The sequence below is a fragment of the Tenrec ecaudatus genome, chromosome 11, assembly GCF_050624435.1.
Source record: "Tenrec ecaudatus isolate mTenEca1 chromosome 11, mTenEca1.hap1, whole genome shotgun sequence".
NCBI classification, from domain to species: domain Eukaryota; kingdom Metazoa; phylum Chordata; class Mammalia; order Afrosoricida; family Tenrecidae; genus Tenrec; species Tenrec ecaudatus.
Window position 1 is genome coordinate 46,391,763 of NC_134540.1, and position 16,263 is coordinate 46,408,025.

The 16,263-nt window shown below is 41.8% G+C and overlaps 2 protein-coding genes across 3 annotated transcripts in view; both read right to left on the reverse strand.

Moving 5' to 3' along the window:
- Positions 1 to 1,138, reverse strand: part of SUGT1 (SGT1 assembly cochaperone of MIS12 kinetochore complex) — a 58,373-nt gene extending 57,235 nt beyond the window's left edge. Inside the window, exons 1-2 of the mRNA XM_075563007.1 lie at positions 939 to 1,138; positions 789 to 846 (exon numbers count right to left, since the gene is read on the reverse strand). Coding sequence (XP_075419122.1) covers positions 789 to 846; positions 939 to 976 — 96 coding nt within the window. The 5' untranslated portion in view covers positions 977 to 1,138. The remainder of the gene's footprint in view (positions 1 to 788; positions 847 to 938) is intronic.
- Positions 1,139 to 8,125: 6,987 nt separating this feature from the next.
- ELF1 (E74 like ETS transcription factor 1) overlaps positions 8,126 to 16,263 on the reverse strand; it is a 117,832-nt gene continuing 109,694 nt past the window's right edge. For both annotated transcript variants that reach the window (XM_075563008.1, XM_075563009.1), the window contains exons 8-9: positions 15,127 to 15,576; positions 8,126 to 9,277 (exon numbers count right to left, since the gene is read on the reverse strand). In XM_075563008.1, coding sequence (XP_075419123.1) covers positions 8,680 to 9,277; positions 15,127 to 15,576 — 1,048 coding nt within the window. In that variant the 3' untranslated portion in view covers positions 8,126 to 8,679. The remainder of the gene's footprint in view (positions 9,278 to 15,126; positions 15,577 to 16,263) is intronic.

Consider the following 16,263-nt stretch of genomic DNA (forward strand, 5'->3'; position numbering starts at 1 on the left):
TGTTAGATCAGTGTGGGATCTGGCCTAACTTTTATCACTTGAATTACAGGTGAGGCTACTGAAGCTAAGGAGCCCTAGTAGTGCTGTGATTGAGTTCTCAGTCCTTAACAGGGAAAGTTAGTAGCTAGTACCCAGCTGCTGTTCCTCAGCACAGACATAAGGTGGTTTGCTTGGAAACATATGGGACAGTTCTACTCTGTCTGTCCTACTGAGTCCCTAGAAGTCGGAGTTGACCAATGAGTAACCTAAGTTGAAACAACATCTTCCCCCAAAATTGTGGCCAGTGCTCTGAATTTGGACTTCTACCCTCCTAACCTGTGAGAAATACATTTTTGTTTTACATTAAGGCCACCCACTTGTGGCATTTCTGTCACAGTAGCACCAAGAAACCAAGACACAGGACGCAATGAAAGTTTTCGGAAGGCAGGAAGGTTTTGCCCCAGTGGACGGAGTTCATAAAGGTCAATGATTGTCACGTTAGATTCTCTCCTGCCACACGCAGCGACTGGATGGCAGGGAGTTTGGTTGGTTGCTTTCCAATCGTAAATGACATTTCCCCCTAAGATCCAAAGCAGCGAAGACGGATGGGAAGCACACTGCGTAAGAGGCTACTCAGGAGTGGGCGGAGCTACAGAGGGGGACCAGGGTAGTGTACAGAGCTTGCGTGGGGTCGGGAGGACTGCGGAGACTCAATATTTGGGGATGGGACGCAGGGAGAGGGGGCCTCGGCCAGAACCCGCCGAAGCCCGATTCCGCGAAGGCAAGGGGCAAAGGCGAGCAGGTCTCACCTCTAACGCCGCCTGGGGGTCCTCGTCAATCACAGCATCTGAGAGGCTCTGGGAAAACCTGCCAGGGACACAACGACTTCAGTAGAGCGACTAACCCCACACTTAAGAAACAAAGCAAAAGCCAAACCAAAGAAAAGAACAAGCACGCACCTCTGGGGGGTTGTCGGTCTCGCCGCGGCCGCTGCCATCCCTAGGAGTTACTATCGCTAGGAGAACCTAGGACATCAGCACGGCCACCGCCCAACGAGGAAACTTCTGGAGACACACCAACCGAGCTTCCGTCCGCAGGAGCCAACGAGCAGCCACGCAGCCGGGGGCCGGGGGGAGGGGAGCGGGGAGCGGGGCCGGGGCCTGCTGGGACACTGGAGGACCGCTCCTCCGGGCCCGCCCCCGGGTCTCGTGACCTGGGCCCGCCCCCGGGTCTCGTGACCTGGCCCCGCCCTCGCGGCCATGGTGACGGAAGGCCGCGGGCGCCCCGGCGCACTTTGTTTCGTCACGGACGCATGCGCCCGGTTCCTAAAGGCGCTTTCCGAGACGGAAGCTTTAAAGTACGTGCACAGGGTCCTGCTTGCGCTCCGTCAGAAAACCTAGCGAGTAGGGGCGTTTGTGTGTCTCTCGTACAAGCTACTCCACAGACAGGCATCCCGCGTGACGTCCTTAGAGTGCAGCGCGTCTCTTCCGGGGTACAGTCCCGGCGGGGCGCGCCCAGCCTTAGAACGCTGCGCGGGGAGCTGTTACCGGGTAGGAACGCGCCGGAAGTTGTTTGCCCTGTCGGAAGCCAGAGGAGGCAGGTGATTTTGGTTCCGGGATAGGGGTCTCAAGCTCCATGTGTAATTCCACTCCTGAAACGCCAGCAGTCCGGGCTGGCTTTTACTCGCCTTCTCATAGAACGAAAAAAATACCTAGCCGAAGGTCCTGAGGAACCCTGGTGAAAAGGAGCCCCAGTGGCGTAGACATTACTCGTTGGTCTCCTGACTGCAAGGTGCCCGCCTAGGGGAAAGGCGGGCTTTCTATTGGTAAACAGTTACAGTCTCGGAAACTCACAATTCTGCCCTACCTGTGAGGGTGCCATGGGTTAGCATTGTCTCGATTGCAGTGAGAGTTTTACGCTCTGTTGGAGGGAAAGGCGACTTAAAATGGTACCTGTATTGGTTATCCTTTCCACCCTAATAAGTCAGGCCTCCTCCACTGCCCTCTAACCCAGTTAGGACTGTTTTAGGAGAACTGTGATGTTCACCTTTTTCAAGAGGTTGCATATGCTCAAGAACCGATGGTTCTGAAGGGAAAAGTCCAAGCTGCATTGAAAGAATTAGCAGAAAAACAAGCCTCCAGGAATATGTGGAAAACCAGCTGAAATGTTTCAACAAGCTGATGAAGCACTGGAAGCACTCACTTGTCTGTGACAAGAAACTTGGAAGACGGCTACCCGGCTAACTGTTAAAGATCCATATTTGTGTCTATCCAAAGAAAGGTGACAAATAGAATGTGGGAAATATCAAACAATAACATTAAAATACATTACAAGTAAAATTTTGCTGAAGATCATTTAAAAACGGTCACAGCAGTACATTGGCAGGGAGCTGAGAGAAATTCAGGCTGGATTCAGAAGAGGACAAGGCAAGAGAGTACCACTGTTGGCATCAGATGGGTCTTGCCTGAAAGCAAAGATTACCAGAAAGATGTTACATGAATGTTTGTGATGTTTTATGAATTGTGAGCAAGCATTCAACTCATGACAAACTGTGGATAACATCATGGAACCTGAACTTAGACCAAGAGGTAGTCATTTGAATAGAACTGGGAAAGCTACATAGTTTAAAATTCAGGAAAATTCTGTGTCAGGATTTATCCATTCCCCATACTCTGTACACTGAGTCAATATTTTGGACTTCATGAAGAATGTAGTATCGGGATTAGAGGAAGATTTATTACTAACTTGTGATACACAGATGACACAACTTTGCTTGCTGAAAGTGAGGACTCAAAGCACTTGCTGATGACTGTCAAGATTGCACGCTTCAGTACGGATTGCAACTCAATGTAAAGAAAACCAAACTCCTCACAACAGGACCAAGAGAAGACATCGTGATAAACCAAGAAAAAGCTGAAGTTGTAAGGAGTGCATCTACCACCAATGGTCATGGAAGCAGCAGTCAGCAAATTAAATGGCATATTTCACTGGGCAATTATGCCAAGATCTCTTAAAACTGTTAAAAAGCAAAAATGTCATTTTGAGGCATAAGATACACCACCTGGTATTTTTAATACCTATGATATTTTCAATAGTCTCATATGCATGTGAAAGTTGGACAACGACTGAGGAAGACTGAAGGATCTGCATTTGAATTCTAGTGTTGGCAAAGACTATTGAAAGGGCCAGGGACTGCCAGAACAAATCAGTCTTGGAAGAACTACAGTCTGAATGCTCCTTAGAAGTGAGGGTGATGAGACTTTGGAAATGTCAACAGCTGTTCCTGGAAAAAGACATCATGCTTGGTAGAGGATCATTAAAAAGAGGAGGCTCCTCGAGATGAATTGACATAGTGGGTGCAACAGTGGGCTCAAATGTAACAATTTGAGGATGGGACAGGACCGGGCAGTGTTTCATTCTGTTCTGCATAGGGTGGCTAAATCAGAACCGATTTAACAGCATTAACAATAGTGAGTTTTCCTCTAGTCCTGACACCATATTCTTCTTATAGTCCGGCTTTTCTAGTTATTTGCTCAGCATACAGATTGAATTAAGTAGGAGGGGGTACCCAAATTTTGAAGCCCATCATATGGTAAAGGGATACACCTTTCCTGATTTTAAATCATGCAAGATCAGTTTTTGTTTGAACAACTGCCTCTTTGTCTATGTACATACAGGTTTGACATGAACATAATGAAGTGTTCGGACATTCTCATTCTACGCCAAGTTCTCCATAATTCATTGTAATCCACAGTCCAATGTGCACAATTTCTGACAGCTCCCTGTGTGCTGCTACTTCTGTTTAATTCAGCAAAACTCTTCTTGGATGTGGTATTATTGCTTGGTAATGTTTGCATTCTGTTGCTTCACCTTTCTTTGGAATGGACACAAACACAGTCATTGTCCATCCCATTAGCCAGGAAGCTGCCTTCCAAATGTCTTAGCATTGATGAATACTTCCAGCATCGTAGAAGCATCGCAGATGGAATTCTGTCAATTCCGGGATCCTAATTTTTTGCTAACACCTTCATGAAGCTTGGACTTCTTCCTTCAATACCATTAGTACTTGATCATATGCTATATCCTGAAATGGTTGGAACACTGACCAATTCTTTTTTCATAAACTCGTTGTTTGTTCCTTCCATATTTTTATAGCTTTTTACTCCTGTAAAGAATAAAGCCTCAGAAATCCACAGGGGCAACTCTCCCCAATCCGGAAGGGTCACAAAGTCAGAATTAACTTGATGGCAGTGAGTTTGGTTTGGCTTAGTGTCATTCAGTATATTATCCAGCAAATCCTTCAATAATGCAACTATAAAAGCTTGAATTTCTTTGGTTCACTCAGCTTGAGAAATGCCAAGCATGCTTTTTTAAAGCTTTTTAATTTTGTATTTCATTAAACCCAGTTATTCTTATTTTATGTTCATAATATTCTTTAAATAACTTCAATTATTTCTCATTTATTGTTACTAAATTTGAAGTGATATAACCAAATAAAAACCCTAAAAAATCACGTCTCCAGTCTAGCTGTAGAGTCTGATTTAATACCAGAAACCCTGGGAAATTCGGTTCTCAATCTGAGCTGTCTCTAAGAAGTTCTAAGTCAGTTTAGTAAAAGCTGAAATGGGCAAAAATAACTGATCATTAGAAAAATTAGAAAACCCATGTGCTGCAGCTCCCACATAAAAACAAAAGGAACATAGAGGATCCTCGAAGATTTTTTTTCTTGTTTCTGCGTTCTAGCAATTTTTTTAAATCATTTTATTAGGGGCTCATACAACTCTTAACACAATCCATACATATATACTTTTTTGTCAAGCATATTTGTACAGTTGTTACCATCATCCTCAAAACATTTGCTTTCTACTTGAGCCCTTGGCATAGATCTTCATTTTTGCCCTCCCTCCCTGCCACCCTCTCCCTCATGAGCCCTTAATAATTTATAAATTGTTATTTTGTCATATATTACACTGTCCAACATCTCCCTTCACCCACTTTCCTGTTGTCCATTCCCCAGGGCAGAGGTTATATGTAGCTCCTTGTAATCGGTTTCCCTTTCTATCCCCCACCCCCTTCCTTCCACCCTCCCAGTATCGCCACTCTCAGCACTGGTCCTGAACAGATCATACGTCCTAGATTCCCTGTTTCCAGTTCCTATCATTACCAGTGTCCATCCTCTGGTCTAGCTGGACTTGTAAGGTAGAATTGGGATCATGACAGTGGGGAGGGGGGAAGCATTTAGGAACTAGAGGAAAGCTGTGTTTCATTGTTGCTACACTGCACCCTGACTGGCTCGTCTACTCCCTGAGACCCTTCTGTAAGGAGATGTCTAGTTGCCTACAAGTGGGCTTTGGGTCTCCACTCTGTACTCCCCTTCATTCACAATGATATTTTTTTCCTTTGATACCTGATCCTGTCGACACCTCGAGATCACACAGGCTGGTGTGCTTCTTCCGTGTGGGCTTTGTTGCTTCTGAGCTAGGTGGCCGCTTGTTTATAATCGTTATTTCTTATGTTATTGTAAGGTGCTACTGAGTCAGTTGTGACTCATAGTTGTGAGCCTGTGCAAAACAGAATGAAACACCACCCAAGCCTGTGCCAGGCTCACAATTGTTATGTTTGAGTCCATTGTTGAATATCTCGTGGATCTTTTCATTGCATCACAATTCTCCCATTACATGGACTTTGTCAATAACCTCCACATGGGCCCCTTTGTGTACATTTTGTCTATCTTTGCATAACTTCGTGCACATTTCTTATAATCCCCTTTGTCATCTTCTCAATGTACTGTGACATATTTTGTTCAGTTTCTCATCTTTTCTTTTTACATTCACTTTATGCTACCAGGGCTCCTTTCTCGGTCTCATAAGGGTGACTTAAAAAAAAAAAAGTCAAAATAGTGGCTTCCCAAGGGGTCTGTTGGGCCAGTTAAATCCAAAGCACAGAGTCTAGTTCACATTTTGGGGAGTTAACAGGGGTTACATATGTATCTTGATACATTTCTCGAAGGACACATGATCATGGAGGCTTATTATAAATTTCAAGAAAACGTAAAACATCATCGAGAAAAATGCCAGAAAGTTGCACCGGGGAAATGTTTCCCATCAGGTCAGTGCTCATTCTTTCATGAGTAGCAAGGACTACCATGAGAAAATTTCCTTGGGAAACCTTACCCCACCAACCTGCAGCTTGATCCTGCCCCTTCAGACTGCATTTTGATCCTGAACCTAAAGAGAATTGAAAAGGAACACAATTTTGAGCTCCTTGAGGATACATCCACCGCTGCTTTGATGCTGTGTTAGGAGAAGAGCACAAAATTCTTCGGGGAAGAAAGGGTTGGAGAAATGGAAACTGCCTGCAGAAGTCAGTCATCTTAGATGGAGAGTTATGTGCAGAAACAGTAGCCATTCATTCTGATGTTTCTGTTAAGGTATCTGACTTCACAGCACTACTTTTTTGACTTACCCTGGTATAGATAAATGGCACACACTAATAGCCAAAACAAAACAAAAAACCAGACAAATATTAGTTCAGGTCAAAAAAATGATGTCATTGTATTATGCTTTTGAGCTGTCCATGTTTCTACTATGATGTTTAGGTAGTTCAAGAGTTCATGGTCATCGTACAGAGTTCCAGCAACCTTCCAGGAAAGCGCCTCTACACATTCGTAGATGTCAGGGAGCATTTGACACCTTTCAAAGTTCAAAGGACTTTAAAAGGAAATAGACAAAAAAATTCAATGAAATCATTATAAACAAAAACAGCCTACCTATAAGGAAAATTGATACCAAAGATACAGTAAGATATTTAAGGAAACCATGTACACAAAACTAGTTTATCTAGTCAAAAAGACTTTGGTTAGCTGGATTTTGGTGTCCTAATACATTATGCTGCCTTTAACATCTTAGTGTGGAAAATATTTAAAATATTAATAGAAATGGGAAAAAGAGTAAGTGAAAGTTACCACAGTGTCTGAAATGGTGGGGACTTTTATTTTCCTGTTCCTACGTCTTCTAAATTAAACAATTAAAACAACTGGTTTCTAATTTAAAAATCCATTTTAAAACATGTTTAATATTGTTGCTGAGAATGTTTCTCATTTGTGAAGCATGGCAGTCCATTGTGTGCAGGTGTAGGACCTGGTTCGCATGGTAGAAAAGAAAAACGAGAGGATGAATTTCTTCAATTAACGTGACTAGTAGGGTTTGTTATATCAACATTCAGTCGCATTGTAAAACCAGGAACACTCTGCATACTTGTTCCCTAGGAAACATTTGTTTGAACACACACATTTCAGAATTTGTACATGATTTATTTAATAAACCAATTAAAGATACAAAAAAGTTTGGAGAAAATCCAAAATTTTAAATTTTGTTTAAATACAAATTTGCTCTGTAATATGAAAACATACATTAGACCTCTAAACATGTTTTTTTCATCTACAAAAATGCTTCCTTGCTACACTAGGAAATTTCAAGGAAACAATTTTCTTGAGAAAGAAAATATACATTATTTACAGATGGAAAATCAATCTAAAAAGTTTCATTTCAGAAACTAGGATATAAATGCATCTATATATATATATATATATATCTTTGTATGCAATCCCCCACCCTTTACCCACAATTAAAAAAAGTTATCCAAAACATAAAGCAATTATGCTTTTATAGCAACTGATAACTTGGCCAGATTAGCCCAATGTTCAAGTTGCTTTCTGGGCCTTTCAGTCTTTGACTCTTTTACCGTAGCAGTCCATCATTAAGCACTCAGTAATGGCCCGCTACAGACCACAAAGTTAATGAACAAAACCTTTAGGAAGAATTTACGCTTATGGTAGATCTTACTGATAATAGAAGAATGAATTTTGAGGAGCCACTTATTTTTTTATATTTTAGCTACATATATACATTAAGATATAACTTGGTAATGTTTTTTCATTTGTATGAAATTAAAGTGTAGGAGTTAGAGCCACAAAATTTAGAATTAGAAGAAAAATCAGATGGAGTCCAGTCTAACACACAACTTCCCACTTCCTTTTCTAAGCAGAACTGAAGCCCAGAAAGAGTAAGCAGCTTGCCCAAAGTTACACAGCTAGTTCAGGGAAAGTTGCTCCTAGGCAGGAATGCTCTCCTGCTTCTGGAGAGAATTCCACAGCAGTCTAGATTCAGACACACGGTGGGCATGATTTTTCAAGTTCTACTTTACATATTCAGAGTTCATAGTGCTACCAACTACAGTCATCTAAATGAAACCATAATTTTAACAAAGCATAAGATAGGTTCTTGGCATCTGATAGCATCAAGGGTTACTTAACATACACATGGAATGAAGACAGTTCTTATATAAATTTCCTGTTACCTTACACTTAAGTACTTATTTACAAACACAATCGAAAATTTATTACAATGTAAAATTGGAAAAGTTTTAAAATGTGTATTGTGAAAAGCAATCTAAAAAGAATGCTTTCATAGTATAAAAATGTCTGTTCATTCAAAATTGGATTTGGAAACCTTTGAAGAACAAACAAAAAACACTTGGCTTTCCCCTCTCTCATCCAACAAAGTCAAATTTAACTCTCAATTATAAAATTAGTTATAAAAATGAGGAACCCCTGCTGAATTTGTCATAGAATCAGATCATTTGCCAACAAGTGGAAATGTTCAATTAAAAAACAATCTTCTATAATTCCTTTGGTGTAAATTAAAAAGCACTGGGCTCCAGCAGTTCATTGTGCTTCACAGCCACCTGGGAGGTCAGGCCATTGGAGCTGGCCACCACCATCACATAAGGGTGGGGCTCTGCTTTCTCGGCGTCTTCCCTCAAGTTAAGCCCCGCCTCCTTTTTCTCTGCCTCCTGAACAAGCGTTTTTGTTTCTTGAGCTTTGATAACTGAAGTGATGACAGTGCCAGGCGGGTGAGCAACCAGTTGTGAACTTCGAGGAGAGAAGGTCACCACAGGGGTAGTGGCACTGAAAGATGGAGATGATGCCAGGCTGCCGGTCCCATTGCAAATGGACTGAACATTGCTAGTAAGAACCTGCTGAACGTGGGCAGGGCTGAAGACAATGGAAGGAGGAGAGCCCTGCTTTGGGGACTGCAGCAAGACATTTTCCTTCAGCACTGTCATGGGCTGGGAGGACGGAATGGCTTGGAGGATGAACTTCTGCGAGGCTGCACCAGACGACGGATCCGTGCTGGCTATGACTGTTGTAAGTGGCACTGTCTGCAGGGTGACTGTGTGCAGCTGCTGGTTCCCTGGGGAAACCACCACGGGGACTTGGGCCGGAGCCTGGATAGTCCTATTGAGATTGCAAAATACAAGTCAGAAAATGAGCATGTTTCCCGTCATCTGAAACCTCGACTCTCAGCAAGTCATTAGGACAACATACTGGCACAACAATACATTTTTCAATGCTATTTCTAAATGTTCAGTACAACAAAAGTACTTTTTCCAGACCCCTGGTGGCGTAGTAGTTACAAGTTGAGCTGTGATCTACATGCATGGTTGGCAGTTTGAAACCACCAGCAGCCCAGAGGGAGAAACACAAAGCTTTCTACTTCAATAAACAGTCGCAGAAACCCACAGGAAACCCGCTAGGGGTCGATATGCGACAGCATTGACTCAATGGCAGTGAGAATGGTTTGGGGTTTGGTAATTCAACACTGGAGACATAGCTGCAAACTTTTCAGCTGTTTACAGTGAAACCATCTGGTGTGTCTGACAGAAGCATGTCTGCACAGAGTGATCCATTAAGGAGCCCTTGTGGTGCTGTCCAGTAAGAAGTAGCTTGCTAGCAACCAGGCTGGAGGGTCACCTATTAAGAGATTCTTGGGAGAAAGACGAGGCTATGTGCCCCCTCAGATTCTCTATTTAAGGTAGCCAGAGTCAGAATCAACTTGACCCATAACACAAATGGGGAAGCAGTTTTGTTGGAGAAGGAGGGAGATATAAAAATACCTGGCGAAGGAGTTATATGCGAGTTTTAAACCCATTTTACTCTATGTAGTTACAGATGAAGAATGCGCTCTACGCAAAAACAACAATACCAGTCTTAAAGGTACATGTGATGAAATTCTAAAAAATTATGCAAATATTTTTGAGAGTGAATTAGTGAGAGAGAGGGAGACTGAGAGTGAGTTAGTGAATGAGTGAGAATGAATTAGTGAGAGAGTGAATGGAGAGTGAGAGAGTGGGTGAGAGTGAGTGAGTGAGAGTGAGTGAGTGAGTTAGTGAGAGAGTGAGAGCGAGTGAGTTAGTAAGGGAGTGAGAGAGTTAGTGATTGAGAGAGTGAGTGAGAATGAGAGAATGAGTTAGTTAGTGAGTGAAAGGGTTAGTGAGTGAGAAAGTGAGTGAGTGAGAGAGTGAGTGACAGTCGATGCAATTATTTTATAACCAATATATTTACATGAAACAAGTTTAAGTCTTGCCTGTAATTGGTTTTGGGGCTCTTAGACCAGCAGAGAGAGCCCAAAGGCAAGCTTTGGGGAGCAAACAGAAGTGACATTTAGCAATTTCACAAATTTTAGTCAAAGTCACAATTTCCTATAAAGTCCTGTGGTGCTGTTAGTTTAGCAGTGGCGGTTTATGTAGGGGGTTCAAGTGACAGATCCCAGTCAATCTAATTGTAAAGCTCACAGGTGAGGAATTTACCTTTATGACCAATGTTCCTATGAAACAAATTACAACGGAAACAGCTCAACACCTGGCTCTCTACAGTGAGCTCTGCATTTTGTAATGCTCGTTCACGAAAGCTGTGTGGTGGCAACGCCAGGTAAGTAAACACGGACTCGTTCCTAGAAACTTAATTATTGCTAGATTACTCGAAAGCTAAATTGTAGTAAGTTACAGATATGGGACTTGTCACATGTGCGAGAACTTAGATCATGAAGGAGAAAATAAATGGGCCAGATAGAGAGAGCAGAATCAGCTCAACCCCCAGGTGCAAAGGAGGTGGCTGCTCCTCTCAGAGAAGGACTCCCATTTCCACACTGCCGCCCAAGTCACCGGGAGGAGCATCAAGCTAAAGCAGAATCTGAACAGCTTTTTTGAAGGAGAGCTAGAGTGAATGTGATTTGGGTTATAAGGATTTCACAGGGGAGTGGGGTATGCAAAGGAGCCTTGTAATGCATTTGTTAAGCACCTAGCTGCTAACCTACTAGTGCCTATGCTAGGCACTTGGGAGGGACTAGGTTTGCTGACCCACGGAGCTGGACCTGAGTGTCTTCTGGCTTACAGTTTGAACCCAGCAGCATCTGTACCATTTTTTAGCCTTGAAAACCCTATAGGGCAATCGACTCTGACCCATTGAGCCATTAGAAGACTTGCCACCATTAGGTTTTGATAGTGTATAGAGTAAGGCTGGCGTTCCTGGGTGGGACAAACCATTATGCTTGGTTGCTAACCAAAAAGTTGGTGGATCAGGTCTAACTAGAGTGGCCTCAGAAGAAATACCAGTGATATACTTCCCAAAATATCAGCCACTGACCATAATCAAGGGATGTGAATAGTCTGGTTACCAGACAGAGAATAATGTAAAGACAATTATAGTAGATTAAAATGGAACATCTAATTTGATCCCCTTTTTGAAAGGCAGTTTTATAACATTGCCAGAGAAGGGCAAAGGTCAAACCAACAGGCTACCTGTGGGTACAACAGAAAAGAAACTGTCCTAACTGACCAATTTGTATGCTGAACATTTCTCAACTGAAGTATAACCTGTTTACTTCCCCAAAACTGCATAATCATGAGCATCCTCTGAGTTCTGTCTGGCCACTGCAGTGAACGAGCAAACCCAGCCCTAGAAGTGTTCTCCATGGGAGGAATGGCTGGTGTCAAAAAAGGGATGCTGTGTGCAGGCGTCGGCGTGAAGGTAATCTCTGACCTTGGCCTTGTGGCAATCAGCCACAGGAGCTGAGTCAGGGGTGGCCCTAGGCTGTTTTCACAATGCCAGGTCATATTCTGAAAATAAAAAAGACCCCAGAGCTTCCCAAGCCACAGTTTAACAAGTACACACAGTGACAGCATGCTGAGCAGTAAGTGAGCACAGATTTATGTATGCAAACGTGGAGTAGAGCCTTGCCGATGTAGACTTCTGGACTAAGTACTTTCATGTTATCATCATCCTCACAGCCTTAGCACTATTATTTCCATGTTTCCTAAGACAAAATGAGTGCCCAAAGAGTTGAGGAGGTTCTATTAGGTGACAATAAGAAGCCATCTGACTGCAGAGCTTAGGTGCTTAACCTTCATAGCATACTGCCCCTGTTCACGTATCCTGAATAACCTCTACAAATGATGAATATTTACTATCTTTCAACTGTGGCCAACACAACTCTATAATACACCCCTCTTCCTTCCTTTCTCATTGTCCTATTCAGGGGCCACACAAGCAATGGCATACTTGGGAATTTCCCATACTGTTAATTAAGTTACCACCAACCCCTTGGTGCTTTGGGTCAGATTATTTTAAAAGTGTCCCTTTCTTAAGGCTGCCACCTGCAAGAAACTACTTATACTTGTCTACAATGTCTGTGATGTAAATCTATTGGTTTAAGCAAGTTCTAAAATGTAAGTTTTACTAATAAAAAGTCATTGATTAAAGGATAACATATTGACTACATGTGGCCTACCCCTCCTTGACTCCATTTCTATCCCTCATTGAGCTATGAGGATCCTACAGATCAATATATACAAAATGTATGACATAGAGTATGCTATATTTCTTGTTATAGTAACAGTTTAGCTAAATATTAGGAAACACACATTAGTATTTGTTATATGACTTCAACATTTCCACATTTTGAAGCTTTTCGCAGTAACCTGAGGAAATCATAAAAATGCAAATACAAAAACACTAGGAAAACAGACTCTAGAAATTAATTTTTCTAATAAAAAACTAGTCTTCAAATATGATAAAATTATAATGTGATTTGTTCAACTGGCTTGAAATTTATTTAATCTTTCTATATATGTAGTGGAGAAGAACCAGCTATAAGCAAAAATTAATTATACTTCAGGGCTCTATGTCTTCAAAGACATTGCCAGTCACTTTTTTCTTTCAACATCTAGTAATTTGGGGGGATACTTGCATTCTATTAAAAATTTAACTGCTTAGAAATTCTGAAAAATTTAAAAACACATACAAGCAGGTGGGAGTCACTACAATAAGGATGTACGACTTAGAGTTTGAGGAAGTTATTTGGTGTCTGCCGCTACATATAGTCCACTTTGAGAAGCTATTACTCAACCCCCACCCATCACTCATTGCCCCCCTCTTGGGGAGACACTGCCCTAAATAAACGAATATAGATGCTACTTCAAGATAAACTCAGTAACTACAACTGCATGCTGCATGCCAACCACTGTGCTGGGTCCTGGAGAAGAGAGCAGTGCATACCATCTGGTCTGTACAGATTTAAATATAAAGGAGGAGACAGTGGTTGAGTCTACTGAAATGCATGTGTACGCCAAACTGAGGCACAATGATCAGTAAGGCTTAGCCTGGGAGCTAGGAAAGCCTGGTGAGGGATGCACACAAGGCTACCACTTGGGATGCTTTCGGTGCATCATGGGCTTAACAGAAAACAGTACCACTGACTTCAGAAGGGGGTCCTCATGACTACTGACCACTACACAAATCCTACCAATACAAAGACAACATCAAGAGCATTGAGCCTAGAAACTGGGGACCACATATGCCATATGTGCCAACTAGACACTCAGCCCGTGGAACCCATAGGAACGAGAGGAAAACAGAAAACATTGAAAGCCAAAAGAAGTACTCCTCTAATAAAGGTTCAATATGCCATCAAGCCTTCCCAGTTACATGAGGGTGTGAGTGTGATTGAGCTTTATGTTCCTCCTAAGAATTAACTATGAGAATTAGAATTTCACAAATGTCAAAAGCTTTAACTATACAAAACTTAAGTCATCCAAGTCTGTTTAGATTTTAAGGAATATTAACTTACTTCAAGATCAGTTGAACAAAAGCCAGGTTTTTATATTCTGGAGTATACAAAGGAGGAACTGTTGTCGACTAATGAAAGTAATCAGTAAGTCACTTTTATTGGATTTGGAAAGGCTCTGATACTTTATTGTAATTAATTTTCTGGAATAAGAAACAGAAAACCTAAGTGACATTTCCATGCCCAACTAAATCTGAGGCCCACACCCTATCCCACCACCATTAGCTGAGCAAAATGCCAAATTTCTACAAAACACCAGTCAAAAGCAGACTGAGTTCTCTAATAATTTTACATAATTCCTGGTAAATATGATTTGACTTTTTAAAAATTAACATTAAACAAAAAAAGATTCATCCAACTTCTCTCTCAGTCTTTTAGCCTTTTAGAAGACAGAGAGAGCGAGAGACAGAGACAGACAAGAGACAGACAGACATTGTAACCTTAGAGCCTTGGGCCTCCTACCTGCTTAAATTTTGGGAAAGTTCCCAAATAGGATTATTCCAAGAAATAGTTTGTTTCTTGAAACTCAATGTGTGCTGAATGATCATGACCTATACTCATTGATATGGGATCTTTATACCTTTTGACTTGGTTAAAAAGGAAAGAAAATCTGAAACCATTGTCTAGATTTTCCTCCATCTGAATCACTCCGTGTGTGGACCAATCCGGTTAGACACAGATATACTGCACTAGACCTGAAGTGGAAAGTAAATCCATGATTAAAAATAAGGAAGCCTTAAAAGGGGCGGAGGTAATATTTATTGCTTCTGCTGACACAAGCTGCTGACCAGGAGATCTAGCTCAGAAGGATCTAATTTGGCTTCATCAGCAAGACAGCTAAGTGCTTTGCTCTGTGCCTCATTTTCCCCTGCTGTAGAACAGGAACATTAACTCAATCCTAGGAATTTTAAAAACAGTACTTTTCAGACTGGTGCCAATCTGTGAATGGATGCTCTGGTCCATGAGGAGAAAAGTACAGAAATTAAGAGAGCACTTAGCAACTTTTTCACAATCTGTCAGAGTCATTTATGTCTACTAAATCTCAAAGTTTAAAAAAAAGACTTGTAGCTTTAAACCTATAGCTTTTATTTTCACTTCTAAATCACTTAACCAAATAATAGCTCTGTCAGTACCCCAGGAACGGTATCATCCTGGTGGTGTGATGGCCACCTCGTTTTCATACCTAATACTCGGAACAGAGGCATGTACGGTTTCCTCCTGCGTGCTACCGGCTCCGGCTGCTTCTCCGTCTGGGGCAGTCTGTGCTGGCTGCACGACGTGCACAGTCCGGAAGAGCTGGGTGGGATACACAGGCTGTGTGTGCCGCACTGTCCTCACCACTTCGGGTGGCTGTGCAACTTCCCCGGGATCTTTGGGCTTTGTAGTTTTCGAGGCCCCTGGCTTGAGAGTGGCAGCAGCTCCTGCTTTTATTCCTGTACTGGAAGGTACCCTGGACCGGCTTGCTTGGTTCCTACTTGACGTGCTCGTTGAAGTCAGTGACGGATCGGAAGACTCTATGCTGGAACCTGGATCCTCATCATCTATATAAATAAGATCTTTTGGCATTTCCTTGAATTGATACACCAGGCGTTGACCTTCCACTTTGGCCAGAATACCTCTTTGGTAATAGTACCTATTGAAAGCAGGAAAGTGCTTTTTCAACTTGGGTGTTAAAATGACATACAATGATCGTAATCAAAAAGCAAAAACTTTAAGGCTGAACATACGTAAAACAGACTTTTACACTCAGAGATGGAGAAGAGTCCTTATTACCAATTAAATCTAAAATCAATTCCAACTAAGAAGTCTTATTGCCAAAGCATGTGGGCATCATGGCCCCTTACTTTCCTTCCTTCCTGTACCCCGTGCGACTTGCCTTATTCAGTTAGACTCAGATCTAACTTAGACAACGCTCCACTTTACCCCCTGGAAAGGGTTTCTTCTCCAGGTTCCCGTAACATGCTTCCTAAGGTGCCATTCCATTTGGTTATTAGATTTTGGTTTGAGAGTGGCGCATTTAATGATGTATAGGAAGTCAATTAAATGTTGTCATCAATTTAAATTAAATCAAGCAGAACACAACATATAACCTTAAACACACACATACACATAAATAGTTCTAGTTTAAGAAAAAAGTTATCAAATTAACTTCTTTAAAAAATAAACTCAACATCATTTAGATCTCTGCTATTTCTAACATGATTCTCAAATTGTATCTCGAATAGATTACAAAAGCACAGAATAGCAAATAAAACAGTTTAATAAAAAAAGATATACTTGTGGAAAAGTTTCTCAATGCCCAACATTACTCATCTGATGT